Raw genomic sequence first — 16309 nt, forward strand, 5'->3', positions numbered from 1 at the left:
GTCCACGCTCTGCAGTGATGCTGGGGGCTTGTCTACAGATCCGCCTGGCTGAGCCCCAGTAGCTCTGCTTCCAGCCAGGCACTGTCGTTTCCCTGAAGCTGCTCCCCTGGTTGCACCTCTGCTGTTACAGTTGCCAGTGCTGCAGTGTGCTTCTGGAGCCTCTGGGGGCACTCTTTCGCCATATGGTGCGCACTGTCACAGATGTAACACTTCCTGGTTCCTCTAGGAGGCTTCGCTTTGGCTGCACCAGGGACAGGGCTCTGGGATGGCTTCTGAGCCCTAGCACCACCAATCTCCATTGGCTCCTCGCTGTCCTTCCCCATTGGCGAGGGGTGCGCACGGCTGAAATCCCTGTGCACAAAAGGGAGAGTCCTCGCTTGCGCACGCGCTTGGGGCCCGTCCTCCTCGTGCCACGGACGTCCCTCATGTCGAATTCCAATAGCTAAAGCCCGTTGCACCACGTCTTCTAGGGTCTGGGGTCTGTCCCCCCTAGCGATCTCATCCTTGATGGGGGGGCTCAATCCCTCCCAAAAAAGATCTCTGACCGGCTTACTGTCCTTTGGCCAATCTAAGGCGGTGAGCAATGCAAAAAATTTAGAGTGGTATTGGCGCACAGTCGCTTTCCCCTGCCTCAGCCCGTGCATTTGACGGCGCGCAATGTCCACATCCACAGAGGATTGAAAACAAGAATCCATCGCTTTGATGAACGCAGTTGAATTGCGACGGGCCGGTCCATCTTCGCGCCACAGATTGCGTAGCCAAGCCCTGGCCTCCCCATGCAGGTGCGAAACAATGAACCCCACTTTCTCCTCCTCATCTTTAAAATCGTGACGGAGTAAATGCAGTGCATATACGACGTCCGCTCTGAAATTGGGATAGTCTTGCAAGTTGCCATTAAAATGCGGAACCAGGGCACCCCCCCTCCGTCCAAGCGCAATGCCCTCCGCTCTGGAACCTGGGGCCCCCGCCCTGTCCGCGTGTTCCCACCTTGCCTGCAAATCCTGGCACGTCTTCTCCAAGTCGTCATTCTTCTTCTGCGAAGCAATGACTGCCGATGTGAGAGCGGTAACCTGATCCCGCAGTGCAACCAGCTGCTCCTCAGCGCTCATGGCTGCTCCCGTTCGTGAGCTTCGCAAAAAAAATTTTTTGCTTTCTGAGAGGGGACTTACTGTCACGGCCACCCAGGACGGGTCCCAGCTCACAAGAGACCTCACTCCGTTGCAGTTTATTTACAGGAAAAGTTTATTGAAGATTTCTGCTTCTCGTACAGTTCAGCATCGTGGCCGTACGTCTGTCACGTTAGACCGCTGAAGTCCCCTCTGACTCCTCCCCTCTTCCACACCAACTTAATAGCCTGGCTCTAGACCACCTCTTCCTCTCCTTTCTTTTCCGCAGGGTCTTCCTGCCCCCCTGGGTTCCCTCTCTCCGTGACTCGCCTGAGGCTGAATCCTCTGCCGCCTCTTCCCCCCTCCTTCTGGCTTTAGGGCCGGGCTCCTCCCCTGAGCTCTCTCCACTTCCGCGCGCCTCTACGTTTGAACTTGGCGCGCGTACGTTGCTGCTGACCTTTCTTTCGACCGCTACACCACCCCTTGTTCTGCTCTCCACCCTTTCCGGCTGAACACCTTGCTCCAACCCCCTTTCTCTGTTCTCTCCTAATCCTGCTCCCTCCGAGAGGCTGACGACTCCACCCCCTTTACTCCGTTCCGGCTGAGACGCCTCTTGCTGCGTCTGTCTTCCACTGGGCTCCTCTCCGCTTCTCCCTTCTCCTCCCTTTTGCTTGATTAAGGTAACCCCCTTTTGAGAATCCTCTGACTCGCTGCTCAGACTCGTGGATTCCCTCAGAATTCCGTCATCTTCTTCCTCATCCTTCTGCCCCTCCTCCCACTCGCTCTCCGTCTCCTCTGTCATCTCCTCCTCTCTCCCAGAAACCCTGACATGGGGTAAGCTGGAGTCATGGAAAGACCCCAATGTGAGGCAGGGAGTGGTGACTTCCCACCCTGAGAGGGATTATAGTTGCATTGTGGCACACAAAAATCTTTCAAGAGGACATATAAGCTGCAGAGTTGCAAACCTTGCACAAACCATGCCACTGCCGTGTGCATACAGCACTGAAATGCTTGGAGCGAACCCAAAGCCATTATGCAACAGATGCTTAGTCAAACGCCAGAGAATTGTACCCGACTGCTGCCTCAGCTCCACCCAGCAGAAGCCCCTTTGTATAGCTTTTCACCAATATGATTGCACAAACACTGTTGTACACTACAGCAGGGCAACTAATACCCAGCCTGAAACACCTAGATTTCAGTTTCAATTAGCTAAATAAACGAATTAAAACAACCACCACCTATCTTCAAGTTGGCCTTGCAAATAAGTCTACAAGTGATACTAGCCCACAAGGGGGGCTTCTGTCTTCCTGCCCCCTGCCCGCTCTGCACACGTATTTAATTGTGTGAGTCCTAAAAGAGGGTGGGTGGGAATCAAGATTTATTTGGCTAATTAAACAATCTATGGCCTTTTTAAGTTGTGGGGGCATATTATTTTTGTTTGTTATTATGTTATATATTTTTATGTTTTTATACTGTAAACTGCCCTGTAATCCTTGGATGAAGGGTGGGATAGAAATTTAATGAATAATAATAATAATAATAATAATAATAATGGGTGGTATTCTAACTAAATTGTTCTGTCAGTGAAAGGATTACCACTAGTGCAAGGGGACTTTCTCCCCTCTCCCCCCCTGCCCTCCCCCAATCTGCTCCGGAGAGTTGGGGAACCCCTAGAACAGATTTAGGGGGTTCACAAAGCGTAGGGGTGTAGTTTCTGCTGCACAAGTGGAACAGACACAAATACTATACACTATGCCATTCTCAACAGCCTGGTTCCCAAAAGATAAATTGCATATGTAGCTTTAAAAAAAAGAGCCCAACGGAGAAGAATCTTTCTTCTAACTTTTCCATATTGAGCCTGACAACCACCGGGCCTTTCTGTTAAGTATCTTAAATGCAGGCAAACTCCTGGCTCTGACAGCCAGAGGCAACAAAAGCAAATCTAGGTCTCTGGCCTAGCCATCCAGAAATGATTTGAAAAATCCTAGCAGCTAAGCCAAAATGTAGCATGAAAAAGAAGGTATCTTCTGATTTAACACTAACAACTAGCAGCCCTCCAGATCCAGCAAGCAAGCAAGCAAGCAGGCAGGATTTGACTCTTGAACTGTCTAAGTAGCAGCCATTAAGACATTTCAGGAGTGGAGTTGGAAGGGACCCTGAGGGTCATCTAGTCTAACCCCCTACAGTGCAGGAATATCAACTAAAGTATCCAAGACAGACACCTAGTACGCCTGCCAATCCATTGTTAAGCAGCACACTTCTTCTCATAGCCTTTTCCTCTTTGGAGCACAAATTAACCTCCTTGGTCTTCGCCAATTAACATTGCACTGTTAATTGCACATAAGGCTAACTAGGTTCCCCCCTTCACCAGGGTTATTAGCAAGCATCTTACCCTGGTTAGCCCTGACCTTGGTTAAAGTGACACATGAGTTCTTGCTAGAGTGGGGGTTTGAAGAATGGGCTTCTTGGTTTCTAGCTCAGCCTCCCAACCAATACAGTGGTGCCTCGCTAGACGAAAAGAATTCGTTCCGCGATTCTCTTCGTCTAGCGGTTTTTTCGTCTTGCGAAGCAAGCCTATTGACAGCTTAGCGGATTAGTGCTAGAGCTGTCAAGCGGCTTCCAGCGATCAGCTGTTAAGCGGCTTATCAGCGGAACAGCTGATAAGCGGCTTAGCGGCTTAGGAAAAGGGCAAAAAAAGCAAAAAAAACCCCACCGGGGGACGCAAGATTTTTTTGTCTTGTGAAGCAAGCCCATAGGGAAATTCGTTTTGCGAAGCGCCTCCAAAACGGAAAACCCTTTCGTCTAGCGGGTTTTTCGTCTTGCGAGGCGTTCGTCTTGCGGGGCACCACTGTACTGTATACCAGCCTTCTATCTGCTTCTGCACACAATTCATTCTGCCTCTGCTTGATACGTACAGGCAGGGGCCCGTGAACTGCAAAGCATTCCGGTCTGGCCGCACTTGGGTGGCGAATCTCCCGCTCAACCCCACCAACACCCTGCTGCACAAGTCATTTTGCAGGGCTCACTTTCTGGTTTAACTGCAGCCGTGAGGGATAGAAATTTACGTCCTACACAAAGTCTAGTACATCAGGAGCAACCTCCTCTAGCAATGCTGCCATGGGAATATCACCTGGAGCAGACAGCACAGACAGTGCTTGCTAGCCAGTTCTGAGATCAAAAGACTAAGTCAGAAATATCTGCCAGTCCACAAAATACTACATGCTGGCAGATTTGGGGGGGGGGGTAACCTGATTATTCTTAGCTGCACTTATGCACCAGCAAAAAGGGTTGTGCAATGCATCACATATTCACACCCACTCTCGGCATTTGATTATTACACAGTTGAGCAACTGAGGCTTGGAGAAGTCTGCAGACACCTGGCGAGGCCTCTGCCTGAACTGGGATGGCAACCCAGAGTCACACCAAGCTCTCAGCCCCCTGGCTTTGCTCCAGGGAAGACTACGCAGATAGCCAGTGTGGGACTGAACTCCACAGTAGACATGAATTTCCTCATCCAGCTAAAGGACAAAAAATGTTGGAAATGCAAAGAGGCCGACGGTGACTTTTATCACATATGATGAACTTGTGGCAAAGTTAAGAACTTTTGGAAACTAATTTATAATGAACTTAAGAAAATATTTACGGTAAATACACCTTTCCCAAAAAACCAGAAGCCTTCTTGCTGGGTTTGATGGGGAAGGAAATTAAGAAAGTGGACCTTTTTTTGTACGCCACAGCAGCGGCAAAAAATATACTTGCCCAAAATTGGAAACTGCAAGAAAGTCCTACTATTGCGGAGTGGCAGACGAAAATGATGAGCTACGAGGAGTTAGCCAAACTGACGGAAAGAATTCGGGATCAGGATGATCAGAGGTTTCAAGAAAGTTGGAGTAAATTTATGGTGTGTATAAAGGATACTTGTAAAAATTTAAGAACACTGGCAGGACTGAAACAGCTCTTACAATGTATGACAGATATAGGGGTTTTTAAAAAAATAGAATACGCTATTTAAGAAAATAAGGGATACTCGCTGAAGAGGTGGAGGCAAGTCGCAAGCTTGGCAGAGCTCAAAGTATTTAAGCGATTTATTGTAATGTATTATAAAAGTATGTATAAGGAAAATAATAAACATTTATTAAAATAAAATAAAAAAGAATTTCCTCGACCACCAGTGACTGACAGCATGTGTTACCTCTCAACTAGAAGGGCTAAAAACTTGATTAAAAACCTAATCCAACCCAACACCAAACCATCAACTGAATTCCTTAGGAAGCAGAATTCTGTGCTCAGTACCAGATTCAGAGGACTGTGATGGCAAGCAGCACCCCACGCATCATGTTCAGTTATATTAGGTCCAGAAAAGGCGCTTGTCCAGCTCTCTGGTCAAAAGCAACAGGTATTTAGGGCTTAGAGTGGTCATCAAAATCAGCCTGAACTCAAACCAGAGGTCTCTTGCCCCAATGCTGAGTTACTCAACAGATACTATATAAGCCCACTGGCTACCTCCATTATGATACACAGCCTCTGGATACCAGTTACCGGGGAACACAAGCGAACACAAACTGGATACTAGTTGCTGGAATCCACAGGGGAGGGTCCTGTTGTGCTCAGGTCCTGCTTGCACTCTTCCCACAAGGAATCTGGTTGGCTACCGTGCAAACAGGATGCTGGACTAAAAGGCCAACTCTGATGCAGCTGCAGGATTCTTCTTATGTGCTCAACTGTGCACAGCCCAGTACTGAAAGTGACTGGCAAGAAGGCATGCTCCCAAACGCATGCATTTCCTTGCTCCTGAGTTCAAACAACAACCTCCTGACTCTCAGCTGTGTGGACAAGCTCAAGCCTGATGCCCCTTACCTAAACTCTACCCAGTAACCCAACTGAGAGCTAGTACAATGATAAAAGAAAGGCATTAAGATGAGCGTCTGACATGGTTTTCCAGAGTAAAGTCTCTAATCACAGACGACAGGTTGGCTGTGCAGCCGGGGGGGAGACTAAGCCGCTAAGACAGCTCCCGTCATGTTAGATGTTTGGTGGGAAGTGCTTCTCCCTTCTCTGAACAGCTATGATCTTCTTGGGGGGTGGGGGAATGGTTTTACTTTCAGGGCCAGCAAATCTGGACTGTTTGCCTGCTTCTCACAGGCCAGTGTGGTGTAGTGGTTAAGAGCAGTGGACTCGTAATCTGGTGAACTGGGTTCGCTTCCCTGCTCCTCCACATGCAGCTGCCGGGTGACCTTGGGCCAGTCACACTTCTCTGAAGTCTCTCAGCCCCACTCACAACACAGAGTGTTTGTTGTGGGGGAGGAAGCGAAAGGAGAATGTTAGCCGCTTTGAGACTCCTTAGGTAAAGTGGGATATTAAATCCAAACTCTTCTTCTTCCTAGTAAGAATCCCACCTGCCTTTTGTAGTAAAAATGCACCGAGAAACAAGCTATGCAGGAACCAAGTTGGATCTATAAATCGCAGCTTCCCATCCTTTATTTTGCTCGTCAATCCCATTCCTCCTCCCCCCCCCCAGACTATCCGTTGCCCTACTTCTTTCCCCAACTGATTTTCCATAACTATTTCGATCAGGGTTCAGGCCCCGTCTTGGCACAGAAGCTGACTTAGTCATCCTGCTTGATATCCTTTGTCAGGAGAAAATCAGGGGGAGAGTGTCCCTGTTAATTCTCCTTGATCTCTCTCCAGCTTTTGATACCATCGGCCACAGCATTCTCCCCGAGTGACAGTTCAAATTAGGGGTGGGCAGCGTTGGTTTGTCGTGGTTTCAGTCCTACTTGGATGGCTGTCTCCAAAGGGTAGTGCAGAGGGAGGGTGTTCAGGACCATTGAGCTTTCGGTGCTGGGTGCTGCAGAATTCAATCTTATCCCTCGTGCTGTTCAATGGCGTGCATTGTCAGGGCAAAGGCTCTAGCTCCTAGCCCAGTGTAGGGCTGCGGACGTCCCTGAGTCGGAAACCTCAGAGAACCACTGCCACTGACTATTTGGAGAATGGTCTGACTCAGTAGAAGGCAGCTTCCACTGTTCCTATAGGCTGATGATATGCAGTCCTATTTCTCCTTTACATCTGCAGGTACGGCAGCGGATGCTATAGAACAGGGATGTCCAACTTCCGAGAGACCCCATTGTATTGACCAGAGTTGCTGAGCTTTTTTAGGGAGCCAGAGTTGTTGAGCATTTGGGGGGGGGGTCGGGGTCTTGCAATCAACCAGGATCGACCAAAACACCCCGTGATTGACCGGTAGATCGCGATTGACCTGTTGGACATCCCTGCTGTAGAACAACGGCTGGTCTCGGTAAAAGACTGGATGAGACCCAATAAATGGAAGCTTAATCCATGTAAGAAAAAGGCACTGTTAGTGGGTGGTTCCCTAGACTGGATGGGCAGGGTTCAGACTGTTCTGGGTGACACTGCCTTCCCTCTGAAGGAGCAGGTGCGTAGCATGGGGTTACTCCCGGATCCATCACTGTCACATGAGCCTCAGGTGGCACAGAGTGTTTTCCATCAGCTTCGGCTGGTGGCCCAGCTATGTCCCTAGATGGATAGGGACAGCCTAACTTAGGTTATCTATGCTCTGGTCACCTCTAGGTTCTACAGTGCATTTGAAGACTCTTCAGAAACTGCAGCTGGTGCAGAATTCAGTGGCCAGATCGCTGACTAAGGCAAGTCGACCTGGGCTTATAGCCCCAATCTTGGCACAACTGGACGTGCTACCAATTAGTTTCTAGGCACAATTCAAAGTGCTGGTTTGGAGACTCACAGCCGCCAACATCTCCAGGACTGCTTCTCCCCACATGAACCAACCCTGGCACTGTGGTCATCAACTGAGGTTCTTTTTCTGTGTGTCCTCCTCGAGGGAGATGTGGATGGTGGTGGCACAGGAATGCGCCTTTTCCGTGGTAGGTTCCTCAGGGAAGCATGCCTGGAGCCACTGCTGTCTGTTTTTAGGTGCCAGGCAAAAACAACTTTGCTTACCCAGGCCTTTGGTTTTTCATTGGGAGGACAACTAGTTATATTTGTGCTCACCCTTTTAAGTGAGATGGGAAAATTTTGCCCCCCTTGTTTTTAGATGAGCCTTGTGCTGCTGTTTTCATATTTGGTGTTACTATGTTTCATTAATTCTATTTTTATCAAATCAGATACTTTGAGACACTTTGGTGTGCAACTCTACGAATGCATATAATAAATCATAAAACTGGGGCTGTCCCAGGCACCTCCTCTGGGAATAGCAGCAGGGACACAAGAACATAATTCAGCCTCTGGAGGCCAGTCTTGGCTTAAACCAGAAGACCTTTGCTCCCTTCCAAATTGAGGTTCTATGGGCTTAAAAGATGAAGGGAGGATTTTAGAACCAGCCGAGATGACTCTCTCCTTGCAAACTGAATGTATGCAGAGTCAAATCCAAAAAAGCTTTCAGAACACATTCTCTGCAACAAAGAGGCTCCTTTCACACTTTGAAAGTGTGATGGCTCAGCACCAAGGCAAATGGCGTTTCTGTGTGCTCTCGTGTTGGTGTTCCGTTGTGCCGGAAGTGGCTTAGTCCTCCTGTCCACATGACCCGGAAAAACTGTCTGTGGACAAACGCCAGCTCCCTTGGCCTGTAAAGCGAGATGAGCGCCGCAATCCCAGAGTCATTCGCAATTGGACTTAACTGTCAGGGGTTCCTTTACCTTTTAATGAAGACACTGGCATCCTGCTCTTCTGAAAACTTTCTGAGGACCACATTTACAATATCAATAAGAATACCATGAAAAGCACTCGTCGCACTGCCTCTCTTGGATCTTATTCTGCCTATCCTATCCCTACAATGCCATCTGGCCAGCATGCTCTGCTTCCTGTGGGAAAATCATATTTTTCTGCTGCCTGAGACCTTGGAGAAGTGCTGCAAACCTCGACGGACAGCACAAGGTAAGCAAGCACTGTGCATTTTTGCCAGGGGCAGCAAGCAGGCTTTGCATTAGCGGCAGTGCCCCACTGGGTACCAGTTCCAGAACCAGGGCAGCCCATATGAACAATCCTGAGCAAAGATGGAAATGGAATTAGAGCAAGCAAAACAAGCACCTCTGGAAATGGGCGTATCTTAACTCCAGCCATGCTGCAAGCCGCCTGTGCACCTTAATCTGCTTCCTGTGAGCTATTCTTAACCTAGGGATCAACTTGTGTCCTTTTAATCTGACCCTATAAATGCCACATTCCCACAAGAGAGAGACAAATATACAGTCACCTGCTCTGAGAGGGTCAGGAATACAGAAGGCAGCAGTTTTAGTCAGGAGTTCTGCAGCTTTTTAATACTTTGTAATGCTTCACCCAATGTGTTAAAACACAATGTTTCTTCGTATAGAATGATAAGTGCACCAATTTAAAATCAAATCAAGTTCAGGCTGACTTAGGCCAAAGTGATGCAGGGGCCTCTTTTTTGACAAAGTAAAAATGTAACCACTCTTTTTTTAAAAAAAGGATTCCTTTATTAAAATGAGCGGATATGAAGTAGCCAATTAATTAAGGGCAGCAGTGCTTACTACAAAAATCCTAATTCCATGCCAAGGAAAAGCCAATTTCTTTTATTTGAATTATTTATTTAACCGATTTTTATCCCACTTTTTAAGAGGAGAATCTCACATAACAACAATAGCAAAAGCACAATGGAAAACACCAAAAGACTTTAAAATCAGCCGAGACATAAAAACGGACACCCCCCGTCCCCCCCACAAAGCGAAACCATAACTTATCTTCATAACTTGACCTAATCTGTTGGCCTCTGGGGCTGTGCCAAACACCAAAGTCTCCTGCCTTTGGGGCAGTAACAACCACATCACCGGCTCCTCCCAACCTGCTCTCTCTGTCTCCAATATTATCTTCCTCTGCTCATCTTAAATGGCATCAGCCCAGCATACCTGGAGGAGCGTCTCTATCCCCATCATTCATCCCAGCCACTGAGGTCCAGCTCTGAGGGCCTTCTGGCAGTTCCCTCCCTGCGAGATGTGAGGTTACAGGGAACCAGGCGGAGGGCCTTCTCGGTGGTGGCGCCCGCCCTGTGGAATGCCCTCCCATAAGATGTCAAGGAAATAAACAGCTACCTGACTTTTAGAAGACATCTGAAGGCAGCCCTGTGTAGGGAAGTTGTTAATGACTGATTTAATTTGTTTTTATATTTTGCTGGAAGCTACCCAGAGCATCTGGGGGAACCTAGTCAGATGGGCAATGTACAAATATCAATATCATCACCATCATCTGAATGGCAGGGGGTGGGGCCACATAGCAATGACAACCTCACCATTATGGAAGCATTGCCAGCTGGGCCTAAGGCCTGTTTTGTTGTCTTCTAAAGCTACAGGAGCTGCTCTCTCCCATCTCTGCTGCTGGCACACATAGGAATTTATTTGTGTGTTTCATTGCTTCAGTGTCTTGATATTTTAAAGGTGGTTTTATTTCATCCACCACCCTGGTGTTAAATAAAAACTGCATTTCTGAGGTTCTGGAATTCTGCAATAAGCATTGAATTCACAGAGCCCAAAGGACCGTTTACAGAACACCGTAACAGTTTGAAGCATTTAACAGGGGTCAGCAAACTTTTTCAGAAGGGGGCCAGTCCACTGTCCCTCAGACCTTGTGAGGGGCCGGACTATATTTTGAAGGGGGGGGAGAATGAACGAATTACAATGCCCCACAAATAACCCAGAGATGCATTTTAAATAAAAGGGCACATTCTACTCATGTAAAAACACACTGAATCCTGTCCACAGGCTGGATTTAGAAAGCGATTGGGCCAGATCCGGTCCCCGAGTCTTAGTTTGCCTACCCATGATATAAAAGAAGCAGAATTAATCAGCCTTTAAAGCTGGACTTCACTTTGCTGACTTGTAGGGCAAGTTTATTAAAAGTTTGTGGAGCAAACCTTTGGGGCAGCAGTCACTGTGACCATAGTCGAACGTTTTACCAGATCACATCAAAGATATTTGGAGCCAGAGGTGAAAAATCACAACCATGCCTCCTCCTTTATTCAGTGGGAAATTCACCCCTGCACAAGCCTGGTGAGCAGCCTTCTGCTCCTTCCCACTGGGTCTTGTGCAGGAGAACTTCCCAGGGGATTGTGACTCATGGGACGGATCCATCTTGTATCCTGCCCTGCTGCCGCTGCTCTTCAGAGCACCTGAACGTCTCCACTTCACTTTGCCTCACAGCCTCTGACTATCACATTTAACTTGGGACGATACCTAGTCATATAAAATCAAGTCAAAAGTCCAAATGAGTATACTCATGAAGAAGTGAAGGGCACAAGGAGAAGACAAAAGCGCTGCAGTGATGGAAGGGGACCTGTGGCAATTGAGCCGATTTCAGGGATGTCACAATTTTCTTAGACAAGCGTGGATGATCTCAGCCTCCAACAACCCTGACCCCTCCCATTGCAGATCCAGTTTCTTCTTTTCCTACCCCCAACCTGCCCAGTCCACCAGGCTAACTCCGACCAATTGCCTCTTTCCTCGGAGCTAAATCAGGCAGCAAACCATTCTTTTTTTAAAGAAAAATTATGGGGAATTCTCCTCTCTTCGCTTGTCAGAAAAAAGCATTCCAGCTTTCTAACAGCAGCCTCATTTATCAGCACTGAATAAAGAATCCTCACTTGCGCCAGAGCCAGGGTTTCAAAATTAATGCTGAACAAGCACAGAGGTACCTTGGTTTATGAACTTAATCCGTTCCGGAAGTCCGTTCTTAAACCAAGGCGTGCTTTCCCATAGCAGTGGGGGACTCAATTTACAAATGGAACACACACTCAACAGGAAGCGAAACATGTTCTTATTCCAAGGCAAAGTTCACAAACCAAAACACCTACTTCCGGGTTTGCAGCGTTCTTAATCCAAGTTGTTCATAAACCAAGCTGTTCTTAAACCACGGTACCACTGTAATGTTGAACCCTTGAAGTAAAGAATAGAGGGCAGTCTCTCTGCTCTCCTTCCCTCCGTTTCAAACTGTTTTACAGTGTTGGGGTGAAGAGAACAATGAGCAAAAGCCCCATTAAGAAATGCCAACCAATCCCGTGACAAAACCTGGGGAGCAGCGGGTGGAATTCAGCCTTGTGCTGTGTACCAATGTTCTGTCTGCACAGGCATATCAGCTTGCCAGATGAACCGATGAGCCCCCGCCCTGAACCTGCTGTTCTGGGGGTTCTCCCACCCCATCCTGAGCCAATTGCAGGGGGCAGGTGAAGGGGAGGAGAGGGGGGCAACTCTCTTGCACAAGCAGAAATCCCCACGCAGGGCTTCCGCTGATGGGGTTCGCTAGGTGAAGCCCACCCAACACACAGAAAGGGTTGATTCGTATAATTTAAGGTGGCTACTTGAATCTGCATATTGCAACAATTCTGTAGACTGGTGAAAATGCAACTTCCAACGCAAAAGTGGGGGAAAGGGACCAGCTACCATGCCCATGACTCTCCCCATAGAAGCAGTTACGGTGGTACCTCGGGATGCGAACGGGATCCGTTCCGGAGCCCCAGTCGCATCCCAAACGGAACGCAAGACGCGACGGCGTGTCTGCGCGTGTCGAGTTTTGCCGCTTCCGCACATGACGCCATTTTGAGCGCCTGTGCATGCGTGAGCAGCGAAACCCGGAAGTAACACGCTCCGTTACTTCCGGGTTGCCGCGGAGTGCAACTCGAATGCACTCAACCCGAAGCACATTCAACTCGAGGTATGACCGTATGTTGATTTTGCCCTTCCTTAACGGTAAAGCGGCCCAAGCTGCCACATGAGGCAGGGAGAGAGAAATCCCAATTTGCATCGGAAATGACCGCTGCGGAAAAGGCCTTGGCATTTGGACTCTCACCTTGTAGACATCTCCGTAAGTGCCGCTCCCCACGCGCTGGACCAGCTCGTAGTCTTGCTGTGGATTCCGCCGCATAATATCCCCACTCGAGCGGGCCAGAGGATCCATTGTCCCTTAATGCAGCCTCCACTTCCTCCCCCCTGCCCCCCCTCCACGAGGGGGAACAGGAATGGTGTGCAGCCGCCTCTGCCTTCCTCTACTTCTGGCTTTTGCAATACCGAGAAGCAACGCGAGCAAGGTCCTAGCGAGGTGATCCCCTGGCGGCAGGCATGGCTTCCGTCCACTCTTCTTTGGACCTAGCAGATTTAAGGGGAAAGGAACATCCATGAGAGCTTGTTGGAAGGTAGTCAAGGCGCTCTGGTGGCTCGGGCAGAAAATCCAAATGGAATCCCTGCTAGCTAACATGGGGCAGCCCTGCTGTGTACAGATTCCATTCACTTTAATGGGCCTGCGCAAGAGAAAAATCTGGAAAACTGTGGCCCAAGGGTTGGATCTTTCCATCAATTATTATAAATCAAATAAATAATAATAGTAACAATGATAACATCGAAAGATCCGAGGGTGCTGTACAACATTACGAACACATTTTACAGAGGATCAATAATAAAAACATAATACATAATCCATTCCGGAAGTCCGTTCAACTCCTGAAACGTTTGAAAACCGAGGATCAAGGGGCTGGCTGCAAAGTCAACAGAAAAAAATTGAAAAATACGCCTTGGAAGCCATTTGACTTCCAAGGCGTGATCAAAAACAGAGGCATTCACTTCCGGGTTTCCGGTGTTTGGCAGCTGAGACGTTTGAAAACCGAGGTTTGACTGTAAAGAGCATAATAACAGACAGCATAGCAATAAAATAATCATAATGATAGCTTTAACAGGGCAAATATTATTTAACAGTTAAAGGCCTGGGTAAAGAGGAACGTTTTTGCCTGGTGCCTAAGGACAGGTAATGATGGCACCAGGCGAGCCTCCCTGGGGAGAGCATTCCACAGACGGGGGCGACCACAAAAAAGGCCCATTCTCTGGTTGCCACCCTCCAAACCTCTCGGAGAAGGGACATAGAGAAGGGCCTCAGATGCCCTGCTGTCTGTAACTGGCAGAGGAGGGTCCCCTCACCTGGCCTCATACCACAAAAAACAGCCTCACCAACCCAGGCTAGCTAACCCACAGTTCTGTCTTCGAAGGCAGTCAGTGGCAAGGGCAGTGCTGCCATTGGCTGCTTCCCAGTTGGCCCTGACCCACGAGAGAGCCTTCTTGGAGGCAGTTTCTGCGATGCCCACCCTGGTGAGGTGTGTCTGTCTTCCAGGCGTTTGATGGCAAAGATACTGTTCCTAGCAACCTTGAGATTACTAGCTGTGAGGGGTATGTGATTGCTTTTAAATGTTTTAGAGACTTTAAAGTGGTTTTCAGCTTCCTATTTTTAGCTGTATTGTTTTAGCGCTACTGTGCATGGTGTTGCCTTGGGCTCCTTTGGGAGGAAGGGCGGGATATAAAATTAATAAATAATAGTATTTCAAACGCTTGACATGGGCTACCAACCTGATCCCTGGTGCCTTCCCTTCCCTGCCCCAGGGATTAGGCTTGAAAGAAGCATCCTATGGTAGCTGTGGGGTGTGTTTGGTCACAGGATGCATGTACATCTAGTATTGTCCACCACAGTTTCTCCAGTTTGCAAATGTGCCCATGGGCCAAAAAGGCTGGAAACCCGTGACTTACTACAAGAACCCAATGCCAGTAGCGTTATCTGCATATCGCAATGAGAGGGCGGACGTGGAGAGGAAAAAACCTTGCCACTTTCGCAGCTGAGGCGAGACTTAAACTTCCAGCATTATGGGACACCATATGTCACGCCCAAACAAGGCCGAACCCATCTGCCAAAATAACAGAGCCTTACGAGGCTCCATGACAACATCTCGTTTGTCCAAATTAAAAAGACATGCACTAAAAAACAGCTAAAACTCTGCGCCACATAACTCAAAGTCTCTGTATAAATGAAACTCTGTGCCCTCTGTGAATTTTGCTGCGTTCATCATTGATTCTGTTTATTTCTTTCATATCTATAAGCTCATCTTTCTTCTCTCAGAATACATCTGACTCCCTGGAAGGGAATATACCCATCCTTCTATTAGTTCCAGGAAGAAATTGTCTTGGGGGGTCACTTTGCCCCCAGTGACTAGAACTCATGTGGTACCCCAAACCAACCACACTTCAAGAGTGTGCCAGCTGATGTTTGAACACTTTCAAAGCCTAATTGAAATAGGAACATAATGAGACCAATAAAATACTAATTGTCCAGAGGGACAGATTGCAAGGAGCTCCCTCTGGAGCAAAAGAAGGCAGACACTTGTGAACATCCCTCATAATGTTGGGAGAGTAAATAACAATTGACCCACACTGGAGTTGATATTTCTCTACTTAATAACATCTATTTCCTACACAGACGCAAATCTTGTTATAAAATGCTGCAAGCACATCTCTTAGGAACTTGGGTCCTTCTTAAATGCAACTCAAGATTCTTAGCCTGGCAGGTGCTACATATCAGTTTCTTCTGTCCACACACTGTGAAATCATGAATGAAGGCAGCCCTACCTAAGATTACTGTACATGGATGAGAATAATTACAGCTGCAGGAATGTAAAAAAGTGAAAAACTTCTGGGAAATGACATATAATGAGATGAAAAAGATGTTGAAAGATGTTATTAAAAAACCAGAAGCATTTTTACTTGGCATTGTAGGGGAGGACATTAACAAACAGGACTGTAAATTGTTTTTATATGCAATAACGGCAGCAAGACTACTACTGGCACAAAAATGGAAGCAAGAAGAGTGGCAAATGAAAGCAATGGACTATGCAGAATTAGATAAATTAACAGGAAAGATTCAAAACCTGCGGGACCAGAGAATCTTAGAAGACTGGGGTAAATATTTGAATTATTTGAAAAGCAACTGTAATAAACAGATTACACTAGTAGGGCTGCAAGAAGTTCTGTAAGGAGGATTATGTGAAATATTGCAACGAAGACTGTGAAGAGAACTATTAGTCAATGATAATTAAAAGTAATAGAGAAATTAAGAAATGCAGAATAAGTGATAAAGAACGAAAAATCTTCAGAGGTTGTTGATGGAAGTCTAAAATATTGTATAAGATAAGAAGTTATGTTAAATGATTGTTGGAAATGATATGTTGAAAAATTAATAAAAATGTATAAAAAAAGAATAATAACCACAGCGATCTTTTGATCTTCTGGACACACCAAGGAAATGTGCAATGGGGAAATGGTGCAATGGCTGTTAAAAGCTGCCTATGGAACGACGGATGACAGAACCCAGCTCTGGGCCTTACGCAGACAGAAACACAAGAAGCACTACATTGTAAA

General features: G+C 47.4%; 1 protein-coding gene across 3 annotated transcripts in view; it reads right to left on the reverse strand.

Moving 5' to 3' along the window:
• The window catches only part of MAP4K5 (mitogen-activated protein kinase kinase kinase kinase 5), an 85761-nt gene extending 72618 nt beyond the window's left edge, over positions 1 to 13143 (reverse strand). For all 3 annotated transcript variants that reach the window (XR_014168164.1, XR_014168165.1, XM_081910262.1), the window contains exon 1: positions 12930 to 13143. Coding sequence is in view for 1 of the 3 variants with exons in the window: in XM_081910262.1 (XP_081766388.1) it covers positions 12930 to 13037 (108 nt within the window). In the remaining 2 variants the exon portion in view is untranslated. The remainder of the gene's footprint in view (positions 1 to 12929) is intronic.
• Positions 13144 to 16309: the final 3166 nt, after the last annotated feature.

The sequence above is a fragment of the Podarcis melisellensis genome (assembly GCF_964234715.1).
Source record: "Podarcis melisellensis genome assembly, chromosome: 1".
NCBI classification, from domain to species: domain Eukaryota; kingdom Metazoa; phylum Chordata; class Lepidosauria; order Squamata; family Lacertidae; genus Podarcis; species Podarcis melisellensis.